The 24,817-nt window shown below is 42.4% G+C and overlaps 2 protein-coding genes across 2 annotated transcripts in view; both read right to left on the bottom strand.

The window, feature by feature from the left end:
- RAB19 (RAB19, member RAS oncogene family) overlaps positions 1–24,817 on the bottom strand; it is a 327,487-nt gene that overhangs the window by 232,419 nt on the left and 70,251 nt on the right. The window lies entirely within an intron of this gene.
- AKR1D1 (aldo-keto reductase family 1 member D1) overlaps positions 1–24,817 on the bottom strand; it is a 35,718-nt gene that overhangs the window by 9,729 nt on the left and 1,172 nt on the right. Inside the window, exons 2-4 of the mRNA XM_062616426.1 lie at positions 9,162–9,329; positions 4,666–4,782; positions 477–554 (exon numbers count right to left, since the gene is read on the bottom strand). Coding sequence (XP_062472410.1) covers positions 477–554; positions 4,666–4,782; positions 9,162–9,329 — 363 coding nt within the window. The remainder of the gene's footprint in view (positions 1–476; positions 555–4,665; positions 4,783–9,161; positions 9,330–24,817) is intronic.

The raw sequence follows: 24,817 nt of genomic DNA, 5'->3' as shown, positions 1-24,817 counted from the left end.
GATAATTGAATTTAGAAGTTTAGGTTTTGTTGTTGGATTTTTTTGTGCATTTTGTGTTGGTTTGTTGGTTTTTTTTTTCATGGTGAGCTTTAGGGCAAATTCTGTTTTTTCTTGAAGGTGAAAAGCTTCCTTTTTTGAGGAGGATGCAGTCACTTCTTAGTGACTTTCTCCTTCTATAAAGATCTGATAGAGGAGACAGGGACCACAACTAGCGTATGTAGAGTGCACTCTGTTGAAGTACCTGACATTTACATTCCTTCTTTCAATGCTTTATTTTGTTATAAAAATGATTAAGTGATGGCAAGAAGCAACACCCATACTTTTACAAGCATAAAAATTTATCCATGGATCTAGTAGATTTTGATCCATTTGCCTTGTCAATATGCCTCAGCATTAGTGATGAAGGCCACAAGGAAAACTGAGAATGAAGATCTGTGATTTTAAAGCATGTCTGTATGGATGCTGTGTTTGCTTACCTCCCAAGTGGCACATAAGTCTGTCTCATGGTAGATAATTTTTCCGTTTTCATCTTTTGGGTAGATTGCATCTCCAGGCTGAAAAGTAAAACCACATTTGTGTGCTTTAAAGAAAAAAATTCACTCCTCAAAACAAAGATTTTTCCAGAGGCTGTTTCTACTAGCAAACAACAACAACAAAATCACAAATTTTCTGAAACACCAAAAGTTCAACAGGTCATTTGTGCTGGGCTTACCACATGCCCAACTGCTAGATCATCCTTGGATACACTTCACATGAGTGCACACTCAGAAGTTCCTGGATGGCCTTGTTTTCCAATAAACTTTATTTTGTGGCATCCAAAGGACCGGACTCCTTCCAAAGGACTGGGTTAGAGTACCAGCCTGTATTCTCTTACACTCTTTTTCTCCTTTCTTCCCAGTCCTTCCCCTGATCCTGCTTAGCCACCTGGGAAGAGTACCAGCTTAGTACACCTCCCAGTTGTTGGAGGGACCATTTCCAACAGCCCTTTTCTACTAGTACATGTGTAGCTATAGTAAAGGCTGTGAACCTTTTCAGTTCACTCACCACCTTTCTTTGGGCACTAGGAACTCTTTCTTCCTATCTCTATACCCCTCAAACAAGGCTTCAGAGCTCATAAGCATAGCTTTCTCTTGCTTGCTGGTCACTTCACTGTTGTTGCAGGAATGCATTAACATCTCCCCCCTCTTTTGTCTGATCACAGTTTCACCTTTTTCCCATAAAAACCTCTTCAGTGATGTTTGACATTTGATCTGACAGCAAACTGCTACACTTCAAAGGCCTGGGTACAAGATGTTGACATGGTAACTCCTTGGGAATATGCATCTGTGACTAATATGATCCGTAACTGGCGCCTCCAAATTCAGTCAAGTTCAAACTCAATGCATTTCATGGGAGAAGTGAGCCTAAGAAAAACACAGCCTCAGATTTCAGAGGCCAGTGTCTAAGTTACAGGCATAAGCCTGTCTTCTCCAAGTGTGCTGTTTTTTCTCAATGAATTTCACAAAGACAACTTGTTGCTTTGTTTCTATGTCTTGCTGGAAAAAAAAAAAGTCTTTATTAGAAGGAGGTAGATGGCTGTTGGGTCATTTTTTTTTCCATTAGAAGACAAATTGACATCATAGCTTGAGGTGGAGTAGCCCTTTTTACAAAACTACCCCATGGTGTTATGGAAGCAACTGTTCATCCCCATGTTATCCCAGCAGACTCTCCAAGCTCAATGCATAGCAGCTGGATTTCTTTGAGTTCAGGGGATGAGTCTGAATTCAAGACCTTTTTACACTGATCCACTTCTAATTTATTAACTTCTGTTCAACACTATTTTGTAGTAGTCAATACAAAGCAATTACATTAGCTGCTTTATCATGCCGCCGTTTCCCTCTATTTCTATCACTTGTGTTCTAAAAAGTGAACAAACTTAGGATGAACACTGGTTGAAGATTAAGTTATCTTGATTAAGTAGTGGCAGCTATTGTAGGTTTCCACAAGGATTAATCCTTCCTCCTGCCTCCAGTGGACTATACAAGATGCTGAAGTACAGTTGACTCTGCTCAATAGTCTCCAGGCAATATTTTCTCTGCCAAGCTACCTTTTATTACAAGGGAGTTCCTGAATGGGAGAACTGTCTGCAGATGGGTAAAGAGGAATAAAATGCTGAGAGAAAGGTAGTGTTTTGGTGGTTACATGATGGTGGTTACCGGGTCTTTGTAAAGGTCACATTTCTCAGCTTTGATTTCTCATGGACTACATCACAGCAGTTCTTGTCTCACAGTTCCCCTGGAGATAGCCACACACTTTAGATTAAATGTAAGGTAGCTGCCCACCATGTAGCAATATGAGCGCTGAAGTAAGTGGGACAACACCACACATCACTCCCACTGTGCAGGGATCATATTGTATCATGTCATGCTCAAAGTCTGAAGGCACTCCAAATGCTACCAGACAACTTGCATATTTAAAAGACAGCACTTGGTAACCTCTGAGAGGAAGAACCATACTCCCATTACAATAATTTCCTCACCCACACAGATGCTGGAAGGCAGGTCTGCACATCCCATCACTTTCACAAAATGGTCTTTGACAAGCAGGCTTTCTCAAAAGAGCAATTTTAACAACTTGCGAATGCCTGTTGCACAAACAGAAGGTGATAGGAAGTCAAACAGTGAGGCCATTGATGTGTTCTGATTTATCCTCTTAAAATGACAAGAAGATACTTGGATGAGACTTGTTCGATATAAGGATAAAATACATTCTTTCCCACTAGATCACAGAATAATTTAGCTGGGAGGGATTTGGAGATCATTTGAGAGATCCATTGAAAAATGGATCAGTCATCTGAGCAGAGCGCCCTAGAAAACCTGCCATTGAGTATGATCTACCCAAGCAGAGGGCACGTAGCAGCCCAGAGGAGACCTGTTCCATGCTGGTCATCAGCCTAAAAGTCCCTGTAACAGCTCACACTGCTTGGCTTTGCAGGGGCATGTTTCTTACCAGTTTCAAGGACTGTAAGTTTTGTCTTCACGCTGGCTTCAAGCAGTGACTGCTTTTGCTAGAAGGCTTTTGAGAGACAGTGAAGCACCAATGTTTGCAATGAGGGCAGAGCAGGATTTTGTTAGTGTTACACCTGCACACTCCTCACCAAAGGCAAGCATTGCATGCAGGATGGGTGTATTTGTGAGAGAGGGAACAAAGAAAGAAAACCTGTCACCACTGCAAAAGGATAGGTTCTTTTTCTTTCTCTATTTGGCACAGAAAAATATCTATTTTTCAGGCAGAAAGCAACTTCTTTTTTTCTCTATTTTCATGGGGAACATGAATGAATCTCTAGGACCGATACTCCTTTAACAACTCAGATTGTTGATACAGGCCTCAGGGAGTCAGATGTACATTACTTTAAAGCCAGCTGTCTATACTTTTATATTGTGAGACAATGACCTTCACTATGTGGGAGAATGAACTACTGGAGAATACAAACACAAGCAGAGGGAAACAGGAAATTGCAAGCGGTGGGAAATTTTTAAAAATGTACCCCAAAGGATTCCGTACGTGGGACCATATAAATAAAGTTTTAATATCTGAGCCCAGTTACTCCTATACAGGTCTTAATGGGATAGGGCTTCCTTGGGGAAGAAAGAACTGCAGGTCTGAAGTGATTGCTTCATTGGTATATCACTTCCTACATGATGCTTCTGGCATTTTGGAGTCTGTAGCAAAACACAATTTTAATAACCAGAGAACTACCTTTCTTGCAGAAAGAGGCCAGTTTACAGCTTAAATATCCCTCAGAAACAATTAGCCACCTAATTGCCTGACCCTATTCTCTTTAAGAAAAGGATTTAATTGGTTCAAACCCACTTAAATATGTTTTGAATCTCATTCTTCTAATTGCAGTATTATTTAATTTGCTTTTATATCATTTAATTGCAGACAAAAACTGTAAAACAAGAAACAAAATCCCATGAAACCAGAAACTTTCAGGACCTTCAAGAGCTTGTTGCAAAACAAGCATACAACTCTGATGTGAGCTCCTGGCACTCAAAGGTTTTGGCTACAAGCTGCCCAGAATCAGCAGTAGGAGGGAGTATCAGGCTTTAACTTTAAAGTGTGAGAGATGGACAACCTGTGTTTGGGACCAGCTGTGGTCTACTAAAGCTGTGCAAGAGAGGCAGTGGAGTTCAAGGAGATTATAACTACATTTTGCCCAGTGGCTTTATTACTACTTTGGTTTTGGGACAAAGTAAGGAAATTAACTTGTTGGCTTTTTCCACTTTCCCTTGCCCCCCCTCCAAACTTTGCCAATGCCCCTTTGCTGCTTTGTATAACTACTTTCCATCAGTGACTCCCTGCCCATGGCTCAGGATCAAGACACATGTGCTGCTTCAGTATTCAGCTACAGTAATTTGCCAGTGAGGAAGTGTTCAACCCCAGCTAGAGAACTGTCCTTCCAGTGGAGAGACCCCACACAACAACTGTCAGTAATTGTTCTCATACCACGTACAAGCCTCCCTGTGTGGGCAGTGAGCAGAAATGTATTTATGCAGTATATATCAAGCATTATCTGGCCAAAAGGCTATTTTTAACATGGACTGGAAGTTGCAAGGAAGATGCTACATGGAGACCTTGGTTGAAGCCAATCATGCACTTTCTTTGGTTAATTTTGGTTTTTACCTTGAAAGCCATTGGAAGCTCAATGATGTAGAGGTCAACATAGTCCAGCTGCAGGATCTTCAGGGTTTTCTCCAGCGTGGGACGCACCAGCTCCGGGGGGTGACAGGTATTCCACAGCTGGGGAAACAAGCACAGGTTCTTTTCTGGGTGCCAGGAGTAACAGTGAGCATCCTCCAGCTGAACCACCCCGCACACACAGTCTTATCCTTCTGTCAGAGCCTGTTATGCACAGTGCAAGACAGAGGTGAAGGGATTTATCCTGTCAAGTGTAGCAGATAAGGCAGAAATCCTTGCCCAGGACTGTCAAGTAAAGACGGCATATTTGTTTATTACAACACAGGATCTTCTGAGTTGAGTTTACTGCAAACCCTTGCTCAATGATCTTAGACAGATTCCTTTTGTTTTCTGAGCTTTCCAAGCATATGCTTTCACTGGAAAACTTTGTTCCCACAAGAAATCTGTGGTCAGTTTTATGCTTGAAGGCAGAAGCTCGCATCATGTGAGTTAGCTATTGAACAGCCAAGCACCCAGCACAAAGAGACAAAGAGAATCTTTTGGTTTTCTCCTGTGGTTGTGGAGCCTGAGTGACTGCCTGATCTAGGAAAGTTTTAGTTTACTCCCTGGTCCTCACTGAAAGATGTATAATGTTTAGTTACCGCAATGCAGGTGTGACTAGTTAGAGCCTTTTCAACCTCCTTAATCACAACTGCTTCCTTGCAGGGTTATGCCCTGATGTTGCTATGGAGTGTGCTTAGTTGATGAGCTTTCAGTACTATCTCTAGCTGAACTCCACTGATGCAAATTATCTTGTAAGGATAATAACATAGCATGGTAATTAGTAACCAAGAGCTCTTTGTAAATGGATTGCTGTAGTTAAAATTGACAAAACCCGGAATTAACACACAATGGAAAGTTTAAAGTGCCATTTGTCTGCACACAATACACTGGGCTATTTTACCTTTTTTTTTCAATTCACAGAACTGACATGAGGAGTCATATTGAGTTTTTTGGCACCTTTATTGGCTGGAAAAATCTACAGTTTGTTTGTATGGTCATTGTCTAGTCAGTTCTGCCACCAAAGCTGGCAGTCACTGCATGCCAAGGTGTAGAATGAATTTGTTCTTGAGACATGAAACACTTGAATTGCCATTTTCAGGGGAAGATTATGATTATAGGTATCAAAGAACAGAGCCTAGGTGAGCTTTAAATTATTTTAGATGTGTGTTCTTTTTTTACACTATATTATAGATGTTCCTCAGGGAAACAATCTGCTCAGTTCTGCCAGCAGAGACAAGGGTGTGTTATCTTTAAGTTCAGTTGTGTTGAGCACAGCACATTTGACCCTGCCCTAAGCTGATGAACCAAAACAGGGTTTGGCACCTGGAAATCCGTACCAGACCTTGACCATTTGTATTTTGCAAGATATGAAGACTTTGTGATCACTAGGTGGTGATTATACAGGCTGAGGTGCACTACAGTAAAGGGACCAAGATCTTCCTCTCAGAGTTTTAAGCTGTTCCAGTGGATTTCCTGAAAGCCTTTGGTCTGGGTGTTTTTTAAACAGTGCATATGTAAAATGAGATGGACTTGAATATAACTAAGGAAATGAGTCTGTATACTCTTGATGTTTATTTTGTTTCATTACTGTGTTTTGGAAATTTAGTAACCTGAAGTATGTTGATAGTTGAGAAGCAGTTTTTCCTAGCTCCCTTTCTACCGCAGTCTTATTGAGCTTAGTCCTTTCCAGTGAATATACTTCTTTTGAACAAACAGCAAAAGTTCTAAAGAAACAGCCTTTAGAAATAGCAAACATTTGTACTATGTTAATAACATAGATGCCATGGAAACTTAAGAGTTTCATAACTGTTTTCATGATTTTTACAAGTTATTGTGTTATCTACCTAAGTAGAACCCATGTAGATGTTTGAGCAGTCAAAGTTGCCAGCTGGCTTTGGCATTTCAGGACACCATGTTTCCTGGAAATGTTACTTCTAGTTTAATGAAAGAAATATCTTGGGATGAAAGAGGAGACGCAAAAGGTCTTGCAATATAAGCCAAGTGAGATGTTGGCAGTTGATATAAAACCTCTAAAATTTCTGGATGCTGAGCTGCTCTGCCTGATCAGCCAGCCAGCAGCAAGAGCCAAGTGCAAGTGCTGATGATTTCAACTGGCAGATGCAGCGTGAATGCACCAAGTCACTATTCCAGTAACACTGCCACTCAGTAGGGCTGTTCTTGTTAGTTCCTGCTGATAAACCAGCTTCCAGTTGAAGCCAAAACATCATCTCTGCTTAAGAAGTTATCTGCATGAGGGGCTTAAATCTGAAAGGTTTTGGGAATTTCCAGCGCTTTTGGGGTCAGCAAGGCTGAAAAGAAAACTAACTTCTGATGTGCAAACAGCTTCTGAGAGTGGTCTACTGTAGCTACCATGTTTCCTAGAAGATGCAACACTTTGTATCGGTCAGTTACCGACCTGTGGCTGAGGTACCTCCCAGTGGCTTGGTACTTGTTTGTAACTCTCAAGTTTGTGCGGTACATAAGGCTAAAGGTACAAAAGCTCATTAGGCAAGGGATATCCAGTCCCATTCCTCCTGGGAAGTTCAGAGCTGCTGTGAAAATGTTCACTGAAACCTGTGAAAATTCTGGATTGCGGTGGATTGAATTGGTTGCAGAATATTTTCTACTTCTGCCTTTGAAGTCTTTACAGATATGCTCTAATGAGCACCCTGAGCACCTGAAGTTTTGGCAAGCACAAGTAGGACACAACAGAAAGATAAATCCACATGTCCCATCTCAGAGTCACAAGGCAGGCTGCAACCACAAGTACTGACTTTTGTGATACTGCATGTTGCAGCCCTGTGGCTTGCAGGATCTGCAGTTTAGGGGAAAACTGAACTTACAATCAACAAATTGAATGCAGTTTTATAGGTGGCTCAATGTTTAAGTGGTGATTATCAACTAGGAAAATACTCCAGTGATTAGATCAGACAACTGAACATAGAAAGATGTAATAAAATAAGTTTGGAAACTTTACAAAGAGATGTGCTTTCACAGAACCTAGAGGCTTATGTGGGAAAACAAACTGCAGGGGAAGCAGTTGGGAAAGTTAAAAGGTTCAAAATTGTTAGGACATCTGGTTCTAACCTTTTGGCACAACTCTGTGTTTTTGATTTGGAATATTGCTGGTAATTTGCAGTAATGAAACTATAAAACAGTTGAAACAAAGTATTTCAACTGATTCAAATCAACATATCTGGCATATGAGAGACTGGGAGACTACCCTGATAAAGGCGGAAAATGTGAGAACACCAAGTTTTTCTTAGGATGGCAAGGTTCTTACTACTAGACCCAAGCAGGGAACTTGGAAAAGAGTTGCATACTTTACAGATTGGAAATTGCTGTCCTTGGAAATTGGTCTACAGCTGCTGAAAATCCACTTGGTCTGTAAGCTACCCCATCTGAAGCTTAGTTTCCCAGATCATAGAGCTTAACTAAATTGCTCACAGTAAAATGGGCCTTTTATCCCATGGTATCTTTCACCCTAGGAGCCATGGTATTTATTTCCAAGGTTGTTGAATAACTTTTGTGGATTATGTCTTATTTGGGAAAGGAAAAGGAAAATATTATGTTGATAAGTTCAAAGAAGCACTGCAGGAAGGGGGACTTGAAGCCATAGACTTCACTAAAACCTGGACAAAATTTTCTGGGGCCATCTGACCTTTATTATGCAGTACAATGAACTTTCTTGCTTATACCTGGGATAGTCATTGTAATTGTAGTATCCCTTGTCTGATGGAAGTGTCTGACAAAAGCTTTCATTCTTCTAAGAGAGAATCAACTCTTAGAGCCAAGGCTTTAAAGTACTAACTAGCTCATGCATTACTTTAGCCATGTTGCTCTAGAGCAGAAGTGTGATGACATCTTCTCTCCAAGTAAGTTGATTCATCATCCTAGAACTTTTTAATGACAGGTGATACAGTAACTAAGGGTGTAGCTTGATGAGTAGTTTTCTGGCAATAGTACCAATGTACTTGCTGTTTTCCTGGTACACAGATTCTTGCTCCCACCCCTTTCATTTTGCAGTATCGCAGCAAACCTGTATGGGGAATTACTCTAACAGAAAATAACTCATTTGCCAGATCATTATCCACATCAGGCTCAGTATGTGACTATATAAATGTGCATGCCAGCAAAACACATGGGACAGTAACAGATTAGGAAGCACCGCTGAATGTAACAATGGTCTAAACTTGCAGGTACCTATACTACTAAGCAGAATGCTAACAGGGCTTTAAACTGAAAACAACAGTGATTCCTGTGCTTAACGGCAAATCTAGTTCTTGTAAAGCTCTGCAGCATTATGGTAATGCTAGGAAAGAAAAATAAAGGATGTTGGATCTGGAAGTATGCCAGATGTTGACCACTGGCATTCTTAAGAAAGCACATTCACAAGAAATTATGGACTTAGTGTAAATAATCCAAATATAGCTTCTCACCTTGCCGCAGTAAAAAATGTCTTCCCGCTTGATTCTTCCTTCAGCAATCTTCTCCCGGATGGCTTGTCCCACTTCATGCTCATTGTAGTAGACAAAGGCACCATCAATATGGCGGTAACCAGTATCAATGGCAATCTTCACTGACTCCAAGCAGGTACCTTTAGGAGTCTAATGGGAGAAGTAAAAGAACAAACGGTTTTGGCCTCCTGCCTGCTTCTCCTTTAATGCTATAGAGTCCTTGAGATATGAATGAGGTTCGTGCTGGAGTTTGTCCAGTCTCCATCACCTCCATCCATTTGTCCCTCCATCACCTTCCCAGACGCGTGTGTTTCAACTTGTGAATAAAAATGGGCTGTGCATTTTAAGTGACTGGGAAAAGCAGCAAGCAAATATTTCTGTGTGTCTGGGAAAGAGAGAGTACTGGAGTCCTCAGAAAGTAGAACTGAATGTATTTGATATGAAAATTATTTCAGAATTTCGTATCTAGAGAGCAAGGGCTTTCCTACAACAACAGTTTGATAAAATCCCTCACTCAAGTGGAAGAGAGCTTTTTGCTTGAGCACACACCTGGTCAACCACCTGCCTGATCAGAGGCTGTTTGAATACCTCATGGCACAGTAGAGCTTTCAGCAGAGCAGGAATGTGGATTTGTTCTCTTTCTCCTCAAATCAACTTACCATTGGTGGTATCACAATCTGAAGGTTTATGGCTCAGGACTGTCTACTGCTGCTCCCAGTTCTGGACAGTTGCTTTACTGTGTGGCTAAGCACCAGTAAATGCTTTAGTGTAATGTTACTGCTTCAGTGTAAGATGAGCCCAAGAAATCTCTTAATAAGTCCAAGTGGCATTTTTGTACTGTGTGCTGCACTTCAAATTCAGAGTGAGCCCGTTTTTTTCAGAACAGTCATATTTTCCATTAGCCCATGTGGCAAGCAAAATGCACATGGGCCAAACCAAGCAAAGAAAGCATAAGTCTGGTAACTGAAATCTTTTGACTGATCACTGAAATTTTTGTACTGAAAACATCTTATTGCTCCCCCACTTTGCATAATGAGAGGGCAGCTCTAAGTGGTGGTGGTGAAGAGCTCTCAGAGACATGTTGCAATGCTGTACTCCCACCCTTTTCATAGGCATTGCTCTGCTGAGATGAGGACATCTGATTCACTTTAAAAGTGGAATAGGGTGAGTCAACCTACTCTGCTGTGCTGCTGTCAGCAGCAAATACCAAGAGGTGGATTTTGCTACCTCCAGTTGAAGGGCCAAGACTGTTCTGCTTCTCCTACTAAAAAAAAACCAACCAGGTGCCAGAGACATGTGAAGAGGCAGGATATGAAGAGAGCATGTCAAATTTGTTGGTTTTGCTGATGCCTAGGAAAGACAAGAATCAGGACTGCTGTGGGGAGGATCACTTTTCACCACAGCAGTCAGAGTCCCTCCTCTCCCTCCAAGCTTCACTTTTATGGCAGCCACTGGCTTAAATATCCGGAAGTTTGCCATAAAATAAGAGCAAAATAAGAGGTGGTGGAAGAGCAGCTGCTCTTCCACCACCTGCTGAACTAGAAGGTATGAAAGCCGTAGCCACCACAGGATGCTGCAGCAACTAAAAACATTGGTCTGCCCTTCATGCTCATGGAAGAAAGATCTATGAAGAACTGCTGAAGACACGTGGGGGTCAATCTCTCTGTCTTTCAGTCCCAGAGCTGAATCCCTGAGCTATGCACAGGGTTCATGCTGGAGTTCATCTAGTCTAACTGTCCCTTACCTCCCCAGATATGTGTTTCAACTTCTGGTTAAAAATATGTAGAATCTGGTGGCAGATAATTCTGGGGCATTAGGACTATATCCCAGCCTGCTTGCCCTGCTCTTCAGTGTCTTATCTGGGCTGGCTGCTATCAGGCATGACTGGACCAACTTCTATTTGGGCTCAGGGGAGACTTTTCTGCTCCAGCATACAATGCCTAGAGGTTACTTAAAATGCAAAGCTGCTCACACTTGCCCTGATTTATTACAGCTGTGGGTGAGAGCTGAGAGGCAAACCGGCACAATTTTGCGTACTAAAGTATTTACAGCAGTGACAATGTAATATTGTCTGCTTAATTGAGAGAGACAGCGAAACACTTGTTTGAATGCTTTGCTCCTTTCATTGTGGGAGCCTCCTAAAGGCATGCCTAGCCCCTGCCAGGGCCCTTTCGTAGTTGTTAGTAGGATGTAATGAAGACTATGGCAGCTGAAAGCCTTTGAGGTGCAGTCAATGGCTAGTTTTCACTTGGGGCATGTTGGGCAGCTTTACAGAAGTGCAAGGCATGGAGCAGTGACAACCTCCACTCACTGCTTTGTCCTTGCCTGAACCTGCAGGCAAGGAATTGAGGAAGACAGCAGGCAAAAAGCTCTGACAGGAGTTCTACAAGCCTGCCTACTACTGATGACAACAACATCAAACCTCTGCCTCAGCAGTGAGCTGCATGAGTTTGCAAAGCTCAAGCTGACTAGTGCAGAGCAACAGGGCTCAGCTTAAAGGTCCTGTGAGCTCAAGTCTAAGTGATGACTAGTTATCCAAATGGGAAGTATATTTTTGAAACATGAAAAGAAGTGTTTTCTCCTGATGAAACCTGATTTTTCAAGTAGTGTGGCTTTAGATAGCTTCAGCCTGTCTGGCTTCCACCATTCAAGTGTATGAAAGCAGAACATTCAGAGTACAGTGACACATTATCTTAATACAGATTGAAAAAGAAAAAAGTTGTGGGGATGTTTTGTTTTGTTTTTCTACTTTTTCCCTTTTGTTGAAGAGCCTGAAAATGGGGTGTGGACCTGATCCTAGAATTTCCTCTCTCTTCTCTTTGCACTCCTGGGAGATTGCATGAACATGACCCCCAGTTGTTTCCTGAAGCTGTAAACTAAACTCCACCAAGCAAGGAAAGGCTGATAACTGAGTTGCATCTTTTCTCAAACACCAGGGCCAGACTGGTCAGTAACAAAAGCAGAAGGAATAGGTGAAGAAAGGTGGAATCTCACATACAGGGAAACAGCATAATTGCTGAATTAGAAGGAGAGTGGAATAGAGGAAAATGAGAAAGTTTGCAGTTACTGCAATTGCCTTTGACTGAATCAGTTAATTTATGTTAGAGCTGAACTTATTTCTTAATCTTTTGCATGGGACTAACACACATTTGTTCAAATAATCTTGTGAAAGACTCCTCCATCTCAAGGAATAATCTTATTCTTTAGGGGCTTGAGAAGACTCTTTTTTTTTTTTTTTTGGACCAGGCCTTAATTACCAATGGACAGAGATGGGTTTATATTAAATATAAACATTTTCATTGCACTAGTTCATTTCATCTGGTGTGGTATATTAGCTCTGACAGATTCTGGTCTAAGGTGCTTCATATAAAAATGCAAGGCAACCTAGGGAACAGTTTTTTGAAAATCCTGCCTCTATTGAACCATACCAGATGAAGGATTGGGACATCTGCAAGTCTGGAAACTTTATACCATATGTTTATTTTCATTCTGATGGAGAAACTATCATTTCTAGCATTTCACATATCTAATTCTTCCAAATCCTGCAGGAATGGGCTGTGGTAAACTGTGCTGATGAGTTGCACAGGCTAGTCATGTTGTGGTTCTGCCACTTTTTAGAAGTGTTGCCTTAAATGTCGTATCTTATTCCATTGTTTCCTGACAGACCATATTAAAGCTGGCTGACTCAGATCACCACTGCTCATCTATCTTTCCACTGGGGAAGGTAAAAATATGCATCTCCCCTCAACCGCACTGCTTAGCCTGAGAAGTTTTAATCTCTTCTGTCTTTTGTGGAAATAAAAGTCTATAGTAGTGATCAGATCAGAGACTACCAACTGAAAAACAACTTTTACTTAAGTGTAGGCATAATTCTGTGGTATGACAACTCTTACTTCTCATAGTGTTGTATAAGGGTTGATACTTCAGTCACAGCAGCTGATGGAGCAATGCCTCCCAAGCTGCCTGGCCATGGGACAGCCACTTTTATTCTATCAGGAAAGCCAGACCTCCTCCTTTTCCTTATTGTGGGTTATATTCACAGGTGTATGTTATCTAAAGTATGGTTGCTTATGCTTTCTGCTCCTTTTGGGTAAGCCTTTATTTTTGTACCGTTCCCAAACAAGCAGGGCTCATTTTTAAAGCAGCACTAATGCCAAATGAGGTAATGAAATATCTCTGTGCTATAAACCTTTCTGCTTTGTCAGTAGTAATTCTGGACTCTTTGGCCTGAAGACAAATTTTTGCTTCTTTAATACTTCTTATTTAAGTGTAGGTAAGAGGCATGTTTGATCATTAGCTGTAATTAGTGTTTCAGTTTCTAATCAGTGCGCCCTGCAACTATGCTACTTTGGTCAAGGACGGTTGTTTCAGAACTGTAATTTTATAACCACTTGAATACTCTAAGTCAGATTTTTATCTTCAGTGCTCTTACAGTCAATCAGAAAAGATATTAAACTTATTACATGATTTATGATAAAAGAAAACCTTCTTAATCACTAGTAATTCCTTCAATGCCATCTAGGTTATTTTTAAGATCATGGAGTTTAAGGAAGCAATACATGAAATTATTCCCCCAATCAATAGGTTGTAAACCTGCTGATTTACCACCATACATGACTTATTAAACCAGTATTTGTTTCCTTCAGGCTCCATTGTAAATAAATCTGGAAGAAAGACAGGGGAGGAAGACTCAGATTTGCACCTTCACTGGAAGAAAGGAAGCAGCAATTTGGCCCCTTCTTGGTAGATGAAGTAGCCAACTGGCCAGTTCCTGCATTTTATGAGTCTGAAAAAGCAATGTTCTTCATCAGTTCTGCCTGTCTGAATGGATCTGCTCTCTTTTTACTCTGAGACAACAAACTTTTTTATTCAATGTTTATTCCAGACACCTTCCACCACATCCCATTTTGTTAAAAACTTTTCTCCCTAACATAGAAAATGTACAGCTTCAGTTTTGCTCATGGTTTCATGTGACCAAGCACAGGAGAATATTTTTTGTGCAGGCATGCCTGTGAATTTTACTGTTCTGTCTTAAGTAGAACGTTATTTGCTTAACACTTAGTTGATGTTCTACTCATTATTGTTATTTAGTGTCACGTATCAGCTGCCCTCCAAATCTTTTGCTTTTTCTATAGCATCCTTTTCTGGTCAGCAATTTCCATCAGCTTTCCAGCTGATAAAGAGGGATTCTGGTTATCTCCATGGGCAAAGCTAACAGGGCACACTACTAGTAGACTGCAATCTTGCAAAACCACATGAGCAGCTACCACAGGCACTGCTTTTATAAATGTCTTAACATCACTACTGTCATTTACTCTTTATTACTTCATACAGTAAAGGAAAACAGTCTGACTTGGGCTTCCAGATTCTGCTCTGCCTCATTTCACATATATATTCAGCTTTACAGGGTTGCACCAGTCTCAGCAGCATGTGAGAACCGAAGAAACAGCATTGCACTAGTTAGTGCAAGGGTAGCCAGTCCCTCATCTGGGGATAATGATCCTGGAAGGAAGGGTTTCTTGTGTTGGGAGAGACAAGGCCATCTCCTGGAAAAATCTGACTTTAGCTGCAGCTGAATTACACAAGAGATCCAAACTGTGGGCTAAGCACTCCAGTCCTAACCTATAATTTAAGATGTGGAGCTGTTGTTTAGGAATCTTAGTCAGCTAAACACAGGAAGGAGAAAGTAGGTACATTCATGGACTCAGAGCCTCCTTTGCCAGAGCTCGGCTCTCACACACAGATTCTTATGCAAGTTTCTAGAAGCCCAGATGCTTATTTCCATTTGCCTGTTTTCCGGACAAACTGGCAAAGAGGACTGGCTTAAGATGTTAGGAACAGAGCATAGAAAACATGTGTACTGAAGGCACTACAGGAAAGCACAGGTTGAGTTTACAAAGCCAGAGGATATGAGCCACACAAGGGTACATTCTTAGAATTGTTTAATCTTGTAAAGGAGAAGCTGTACTGTACACCTCTTTCTTGGAAAATGTAACTGCCAGCACACCCCCTTCTCTCATACACCGGAAAATCTGGCTTTCGTCCTCCGGAAGCATTGACAGCCACCATCCAGGAAGCAAAACCCAGCAAAGGGATCTCTGCAAAAGCAGGTAGAGCTGAAAACAGAGGCAGAGAGCACAGCTCAGAGCCATGAGCTGGATGCCAGCCCAGAGCTTTGCTTTATGTCATGCAGTGAATTGCCTTAGAAAGTGGATGGTAGCAAATGCACTCAGAGAAGTCGGAGGGAATGGTGATGCTTGCTGCCTTGTGTCACAATGTGAACAAGCATGGTGTCTTTCTCCTCTAGGCTGATATCCTGTCAGTGGCCTGACGCATGAGGTTTGATTGGCCATAAATCAGAAATTAGATTGCATAACTTCAGATTTAGCATTTCTAGAATTCCTGTGACATTATTATTCTAGGATTTAGCCAAAGCTGTCTTCAGGAAAGCCTTATTATTGTAGCTGGCAGAGGCTGCCGGTGTTATTTTTACCACTTAATTGCAGAATCCTCCGGTTTAGGATGGCCACTTTTCACTTGATGCAAATTCACTTAACGCAAGCCTAAACCGAAGGGCTGCCATGCCTCTCTGTCAGCAGCTGAAGGATTAAAGCAAACCAAGCACACCCAGGTCCTGTGCTTGCAGTGCCAGCATGGTGGACTGGGGCAGTTTCCTGAAGAGCTGGAGGACACAATAGCCATCTGGCCAGCCTTGGAAAGCACGGCTCTAACTGGAAGGGTGAATGCTATTGAAATACCATTCAGACAAGAAATGTAGTCCCAGGGATGCGTGTGGTACAAGGGGAAGGCAAAGCACCATCTTATGAGATAACAAGAGAAAGAAAAGATTGCCAACAGTCCTTCTACTTTGTTCCCTAGAGTTAAAGGGGAGAGGTTTCTGGCGCCAGTTCGAAGAAGCGTTTGCAAAGGCAGATGTAAAACCTGGGGAATTCCACCACCTAGTTAGCTGAACCAACAAAAGTTGCCTTTAATGAAGCCTAGAGAGGAATTTTCTGCACAGCATTTTCAAGTTTTGACAAATGTGGCCTCCTAGGTCAACCAGAGACACAACACAGATGTTAGCTTCCCACACGAGCTGCAAGAACATGCTTACGCTGTTCTTTGGAGAACTGCAGGGAACCAGGGACACATGGGAGTGCACAGCCATATTTAATGTACGGACTCAGTCAAGGGCTTTCTAGAAAATGGAGGTTTGTCTGCAATATTGGACTCTAACTATTCTTGCCAAAAAGTGTATCTCTCAGTTGTGTTAATTTATATTCCTCACTCATATGGGTTCCTTTTTTCCACTTTTCAACAATGTCAGTGATTCCCTGACTCATCTTCTATAAAACATTTTCACAACTTTTATTTACATAGGAGGGCTTTCTCTGTGGCTTTTGAGCAGGGTTAAAAATTCATTATGTTTAGAAAGCCAGAGGAAAAGAGAAATTCCTTTTTTTTGGTCAATATTTGGCCTTGATATTATTGCATTGGTACAGCTAGCTTTATAGTTTTTGGAAGAGGGATATATTGAAACAGCTAGTGCTTGTCACTGCACTATGCAGCTGTGGAATGGAAAAGGTCTGCTTTCTGTTTGGTTACTTTTCAGACAAGAATCTCTACAACTAATTTTTGGGTAGTTCTACTGTGCTAAAAGCGTATCTGGATTAACTTTCTATTATTTTTGGATTGGTGTTGATTAAACACAATTCTACCCTATGCCATAGCCAGACATGTATCCTGGTGGGTGATGTTAGCATCTGATATCCACCACCCAAAAGACATACTGACTCCTAGGCAAAGCTGTCTCTTAAACGTCACTTGCTCTGGGAACGTTTTCCTCTGGAGTGCTCTTGTGGCGTCCAAATCTGTGTGTGTCAGTGCCACATTCAGGAGCCAAGTGATGTGGTGCCAGGTTGGCTTTAAGAGCCAGCCCCTCTGCTTGGATTAGGCAGGCATCCTTGCACCAGGCCAGGCAGTTAATCTGGCTGTCAATGTTTTCATTAGTAGAAGTTGTCCAGTCCAGGGAGGGGAAAGATACATCTCTTGGTTCTGGAGCAGTCTGAAAGTGTTTCAGGTAGCAGCTGAAACGCCAGCATAGGTTGGAGGTACTACATTTTTTTAAAGAGTTTATTTGAAGGAGTAGAGAGTCTTTCTGAGTACAATCCACTCAGCAGACTAAAAAATCCCCCATTTTCTAAAACTAGCCATTTTGTGGCCATTTTGCTTAGAAATCCTCCTTAGGTTAATGAATTATATAGCCAGAGAGTTAGCGTTTCATTCACCCTCATCTACAAGGCTGGATGCAGCCTCATCAGGAATTTTACATGTTGGCCATTTCGGCAAATACAGCTTTTAATCTGCTGCACATGATTAGACACTAATTGTATTTGCGGCTGGAAACACCACAGAAGCCATTGGCACGAAGTGCAGATTAGTCATACTATCAATTTGTTTTCTATTAAGCTTCAGGATTCATAGAAATGAAGAACCACAGAGATTTCAGCAGAGAAGACACACAGAGGTAAAAGAGCATTTCTGCAAATTCAACAATGTCTTAGAGTCATGTGTTTTGTGCAAATCAAAGTCATGAGAACAAAGCTTGTGTCCTCAAAAAGGTTAAATGTAAGAATCTTTTCTGCAGCTTGACAGAGTGATAAGTCATTTTGTCAAATCCAACTTTCAAAAATGATATTAATGGTTAAAAGGTCAAAATACAGTTCTTACATAAAAGCTAGCATTTGAACATGCCACATTTCAGAAAAAAAAAAAGGCAGCTACCTTTTCTGATGATGTTGTTTTTTTTCCTAATTAGACTTAGTTTTTCTTTCTTAATGAGATAAAGATGCAATCTTCCATTTATGCAAACCAAAAATCTTCCATGGTATAACATGAAATTACAGGGAGTTAGAAGGAATTAAGGCATCAAGAGGTGATTGCAGGTAAGGGAGGAGAGGTCAGGGCTGAACCACCAGGAAGGCGGTGTTGAAAGCACAGAAATGTAGAAAGACTTTTCCAGCAGCAGAAATGTTGTATGGCAGAAAAGAGAAGGTGAATGTAAGATAAACAAACTCGACTTTTCAAAGGTGATAAATATGCCATTAAAATGTATATGAGAGAACTTTACATCATACAATGTTGAGGTTTTAGCAAAAGTTATTGATGAAAGCAGAATTTGTCCAAAAGCCTTTTGATTTAGTGCATTCCTCTACTCTCTACTCTAACCTATTTTCTATAAGAAGTCTGACCTGTGAAAGCAGTATCTGAAATGTTCACCTGTTCATCCCTCATCCTCTGGCATATTTGCCATCGCTATAGCAAACAGCAGGGATGGATTAAGAAAATAAAACAGCCCAGAGTTGCTGCAGTTTCTTTCACACATACTCCTTCTCTTGTATGTATTTATGTGGTTTTGATCATGTTTCCAATGAGCAGACATGCTCTTGCCTAAGAGCCATATTGTTCTCCCGCTGCTAAAACCTGGTGCCTGCTACTGCACCTCCTCAAGGCATCTGGGAACCAGATACCAAGACATCCTGCCTTTATCTGCTCTTGGCAACTGGGTCTTGCCAGTATCTGTGATTTAGTCAAGGAATAAGGAGTAAAATCTGAGGGATTAAGCAACAAGGGCATCATTCAATACCAGGATACTGGCCGCTGAAAGAGAAGTACGCCATCTGCAATCTCTGCAAGCAGAATGGTCTGGGTATGGTTTAGTCCTCCAAGCATGAAACTAACCGAATCATGACTTTGTCAGGGGGTGATCTGGCTACAGATATATAGTTTCAGGATAAACAGTGTTCAGCCTGAAGGCTAGGCTAAGAGTTTACTGACAGGCAGGCAAGGAGCCCTCCATGGCACGTACAAGATCAGGCACGGCTCTTTTCACGGGCTGCACTAATCTCCTTCCCTCCTGCCCTTGCCTCAAGTGTACAGGTCTCTGTTTGGGAGTGTGGCTTTAGGATATCCTCAGAGACCAAGGGAATATAAGGCCACCCTCTGAAACATCTCAGAAATCGCAGCCCTGGAAGACCACGTTGGCCTGCCGTGGCTCTGCTGCTCCAAAGCGCTCCCTGAAGACAGGAATTAGTACCGCATGAGGTAATACTGCTGCTTAAAAAGCAGATGGCTTGAGAAAGCTGGTGGTGATTACTGAAAGGGACTGTAAAGAGGCTCACAACGTCCTTTGGAAATGCTGGTCAGGGGATAAAGCCCAACAACTTTAAAAACACTATTTCTGTTTGGGAACATTCTTCACTTCTTAAATTCAGGGCACACATATGAGGCTCCATAGCCAAATATCCCAGATGACTCTTCCAGCTTTGTTCAAATCAGGTTCCCAATAGCCTTTTTAGAGAAGAAAAAGGCAAAACATCTCCCTGGACTACACCCGTGGTGACTTCATGTGGGTCCATAAAGATCACTTCATTAGAGAGCTAACTTCAGACTCAGTACTTGCTGAGTTCAAAGACATATTCATGTAATTGTTCACATTAAAAGTACTGTGGTATTTATATATTTAATAGTGTGTTGTGGGAAGTAAGCTAAGGCTGCAAGGACAATTGCATGCTCCTGTTCTTGCCACTGACTCTCTTATCTCATTCAAGAAAACAATCTAGGAGGCAAGTGGAGGGTTAGCTCAAGAGGAATACAGTTGTCTGAGTCAGAGAAAGAGAAATTTGTAGGAAAGAGGTTGAAAAGTGGAAGCCTAAGCTTCAACCCTGTCTCCAGTGATCTCAGGAGTCACTCCTTCCTGGGGCTTTCAATACACCATCTATTTTGTAGCTTTGTGTGAGGCAGGGAGGGGGACTGAAATCATCACTGTGTCCACCTGGTCATGTTTCAGAAGCTGGTGATGGACAGGAGGGGAAGAGGGAATTAAACTGGGTGCAATCCCCCCTTTACTGCAGCTCAGAAATCCAGATGATATTATGGGGCAAGTTACCTCTTTTGACTTAAAGTTAACCCATGGCAGCTCAAAAGACAGGCACCTTGCAACAGAGATGCAGCCTGCACAGTTAGGAGCAATTGAAATAGTCTGTGTGCTCACATTCTTGTGCGAGGAACTTTCTGGCATAAGAGGTCCTATGAGAGCACTAGGGGCTGTTAGGCCTGTACAATGAAAAGTTACTTTGTTCAGCTTCTAGCTTGGGTGTAAAAAGTAATTCGGGGTGCCAAAACAGTGTTTATACTTATCCAAAACAGATTTCTTTGTTTGTTGGTTGTTTTTTCTCTTCTTTAAACTTGGTCACTCAGATTGGATATGGAAGCCCTGGATGAACTTTTCCTCTCCCTGATTCAAACCAGCAGTTTCTTCTTAAACACAACCCAGACTTTCTGGGCGCTCACAAGGGTTACTTTGTGGTAATTAAGGATTTGGGGAAATGGGTCTCTCTCCCGCTGGGCTGGCTGCCATACTGAGTTCTTCAGCATCCAAAGCTGTGGGGCTGGTGGGCAGCATGCTTTCCCATGGGGAAGGTGCTCCTTCTGCTCCAGCCTGCACATGTTTCTTGTCTGCCTCTAGCTATCGCATACCCCCATGATCGCATTATTTCCCTGGGCTTTGTGATACTCATTTAATCCCCAGAGGCAGGATTGAATCTGGTTTCCTATCGCCCATGTGGATTCCCTCATCAGTGGGCTATTGAGGGAAAGGCAACTGCTACCTCCAACTGCTTTAATAATCCTTTGATTCCTCAGCTTGTACTGCCAGTGCCCAAAATGAAATGCTTTGCCGTTTGTTTTGCCTGAAACTATTCCACAAAACTGCTTCCAATTTATGGATGGATTTGGCTACCTCAGAACCTCATTTTTAGCAAAGACACAACTTGCCAAAAACCCTCACCCAGTGCTATTCTTGAGCACTTTGCCCAATCTTATGTTTCAGAAGCAGTGCCTGTGTACAGTGTGGTTGCTACAACCTCCCCTCCAAGACCTTTCCTCCCTCAGTCAAAACAGGAAGACAGGAGAGGAGTTGTGGCCAAGACCCCTTGACCTTCCAGGGAGACAGCAAGTATTTATGTGGAGGTACTGGGCTGACGATCTTAGCTGTGTTGACAGGGATGAGTTATAAAGTGAAGCAGGCATAAGTGCTGTTTTAACAAGGCATAGGATTTCCAGGATTTAGGAGTGTTCTTAGCACCTTTCCCCTCTAAGCCTTCTCATCCCAGCACCCCATCTGCTTCCAGATGGGGACCAGTACCACTTTCTGGGCTGTGCTGGGAGCTGAACATCAATGCTGGGAGATGATGGGAGCCTGGGGAGCTGATCTGGCACTGCTATGGCACAGGGTGATGCCACAGACTCATCAAAGGGACTGTCGTCCTCCACCCTTCCCTGTGGGGCTGCCCTCTCCCTCCCCCCCATCTATTTAATATCCTGGAGAATTGGGTCAACAGCTCAGGGGCCCTCAGTGAGTGAAAGCTGGACATGGTGCATCTGCTGGAGCCTTGGCAGAGCCACCCCTGCACACACAGGGCTTTGCCGGCAGGATCCCCAGAGCCAGGTGGGCAGAATTGGCCTCAAATTTTGAAGGCCATCCGGAGGGCCTTGATAGTCCACTGCTCCCACTGTGGTTCCCTCCAAGACACATGAGGAGAGTGGGAAGGAGTCAGTGACTGAGATTTTTGGTGTGTCACTGGAGTCCATTCTTGCTAGGATGAATAGCTTGATTTATGTAGGCAAGAATCTAATATGGCTTACACCTTTCTTTCCCTATGTGAAGTGGAACACAAAACTAACTTCAATGCACTGAAATCTGCACCAAAAAAAAAAAAAAAACAAACGAAAAACAGGCTAAGCTTTCTAGTTATACAATTATTACTTTCCCCTAAAAAAAAAACCAAAACCTTCCATTAAAGCAGCAGAAAATATTTTTAAGTGCTTTTCTTCATAAAAAAACCTCTGATTTTGTCACTATTTCTATGGCCCAGTGAAGATTCCTGTCTTTCTGCTATGAGATGAATTGATAGCAAATGGTTTCATTGTGCTTTCTTACTGTGCTAAGAGAGTAAAGCAAAAAGAAACTCCCAGCATTGCACTACCAGTGTTTTCAGTCTCAAAGAATAAGCTGAATTCTTGTCATCCTGACCTATATCCAGTCAGGAGAAAAGCTCTCTTACATCTATAGGTAAAGAGTGTTCAATTAAAATTAATCTGATTATCAAACAGGCCTATTCTACAGTGGTCCAGCTCTGCTTCAGTTAAGTGATGTACTTTGTTGAGTCAGTTAACTTTTACGAGGGACCAGATTTCGATGAACTGATTTATTTTGTGTGTGGTGTTTCACAACTGGAGAAGTATGATTTATCTCCCGAAGTTGTCTTTGGGAGAACAATTCAATTATTTAATATGAGCAAGGCAGGCTGCTGACACATTTCAGTTCTGAAGGCACTGCTGTGCAGTTTATCCAGACAAAGCCCGAAACATGAATGCTGGCCTCCTGCCTCTGTTTTCATGTAACTGACTGTCGGAGAAGCAGATTTCCCTGCTCCATGGCTAACTAGATCTGCCTGGTTTGCTTAACCAGTGAGCACATTCCTGCACTTCAGGAAGAACACTCTGGGCTCATTTTGAGCTACTGGGCTATAGCACGAGATTGAGAAAACAGATTTGTTTTGGACAAGCTGCTCAAGGACATGGAGGTGCCAGGGTGAATAACCTTTGAGAGAAAGCAAAATGAATCTGCCTCCAAGAGCAAGATGAATAATCTGACAAACGAACGGCTCTGTGTTTTGTATCAAAGCACAAAATGACTAGAAGTCGCGGAGATCTGACTCATGAGCAGAAATAGCGTGCTGGGGACAGCTGGCACTGTTGCTACCACCAGCTGCCTGCCCCCACCACTGGAGAACGGGAGCCTCAGATGCTGCTTCTTAAGCAACTCAGCCTCAAAAGGCTACAGCTAAGCATTTTAAGGGAAACGTGTCAGTGCTAGTTTTTAGCCTCACTCATTAAGATAAAACTTGAAACAGTCCCGAGTTGCCATAAAGGCTTTCAGCTCACTAGGCAGGAGGAACAGGAGGGAAACCTTGCCAGGCATCCCACTGGAGGTTGCGCCAGGCACAAGTCTGCACTCGGCAGAGCAGCTTGTCCCAGCTAAACTGCACTTCATTGCCACTGCAACGGGTTGACAGAAGACCCCTGTCCTTTTATCAGCAAAGCAGCCTTTTTGAGATGGGCAAATTTAAGTGGTGACCTACTTAGACATCCGGACCCATCAACGACCAGTAGCTGCAAACAATTCTGCAACATAATCCCATGGCACCCTGCTACTGCGTTTCCCCAGCTGCCCTCCCTGACTCAAATACACAATCCTAAATACTAGCGTAAAGCTTCATCCCAGCTCCTCCAGATAGACAGTGTTTCAGATGGTCTTCTGCAAAAAATTAGACTTTTTCAAGTGCCTTATCAGCACTGCTTTCTCTACCTCTTCTCAGTTCCTCCTCCCACCCATAACTTTCAAACATGTTTATCATGTTGAAAAAGAAAGACAGCTCAGAAAATCAAACTCCTACAAACGTGGGGGGAGAATGGGTGGTTGGGCATGTGCACCCATTCCCACTGAGGGTGCAGTTACACAGTAGCTTCAATTGCTCTAAATTGGAGTTTCCATAGCAATGCCCTGTCTGCATCATCCTGTTGTCTTGTCCCCCTCTCCTGCCACCAGAAACAAGGAGGTACGTGCGAAAAGCGAAAAGCCACCACCGAGGCTGATTCTGCTGAAAACCAGTTCTCCCTAAAAATGATACATTTTGGCTAGTTGAGCAAGGCTCACCACCCCCTTGATCCATGGGAGGGCAAAACGGGAAGCAGGATTTTACAGGAGTGGGGAAGAAGGAACAGGTTGATTTTGAGACATTTTAATTCCTGCAGAACGAACTCTTAGCAGGGTTACAGCATTGAAGAAAAGCTGCCTGTGAAAGGGGAATCCCATCTGCCCCCTTTCTCAACTCCGGCAGATTACTTGCCACTCTGAGCTCCCTGGCTAATGCCACAGCATCAGTCCAAGGTGCATCTGGGCTGCAGGTGGGAAGGGCAGCGAGGCAGGAGCACCTCTTGCTGACAGCCTTATTTTAACTCAACTTTTAAACTAGTGTAAAACTGCAACTCAAGAGTTGGAGACGTGATATTCAAGTCTGGAAAGAGACACTTCAAGCTTGCTCAGAGTTATTTTGTCACTGAATTATGCAACGTTCTGCTTTGCTGCGTTAAAACTCCTGTTAGGGAGCTTCATTTTGTTTCACTAACTGTTACTCAAAGAACACACTAGCTGAAAATATCTCCATAAACCCAAGTTATGTGGGGGACGGTGCCCAGCCTCTGAAGTTGCAGATTCCCACCCATTCTCCTCATGTAAACCGGCAGTGTTAATCAGGGAGATCTGCAGCCCTTTCTACATCGCTCATCAATCAACATTGCCCTACTTGCAGCAATGGTTATTGATTATCTTATTTGACACTGTTATTAATACACCGTAGTACAATTAGTGGGTGTTAAACGGCTTTAATCAAGAGTTTTCTTTAAAAAGGTATTTTAACTACCTCGTGGTGTGTGGAGTCACACACACAGTATTGCATTTCAACTCTGATACTGTTACACAAGAAGGGTTCTGACCACGCTCTCTCTTTGTCCAC

Source organism: Pezoporus occidentalis, unplaced genomic scaffold (genome assembly GCF_034315485.1).
Source record: "Pezoporus occidentalis ecotype Australia unplaced genomic scaffold, CSIRO_AGI_Poc_V1 ctg19, whole genome shotgun sequence".
Classification (NCBI taxonomy): Eukaryota; Metazoa; Chordata; class Aves; order Psittaciformes; family Psittacidae; genus Pezoporus; species Pezoporus occidentalis.
This window is presented reverse-complemented; position numbering and strand designations above follow the sequence as displayed.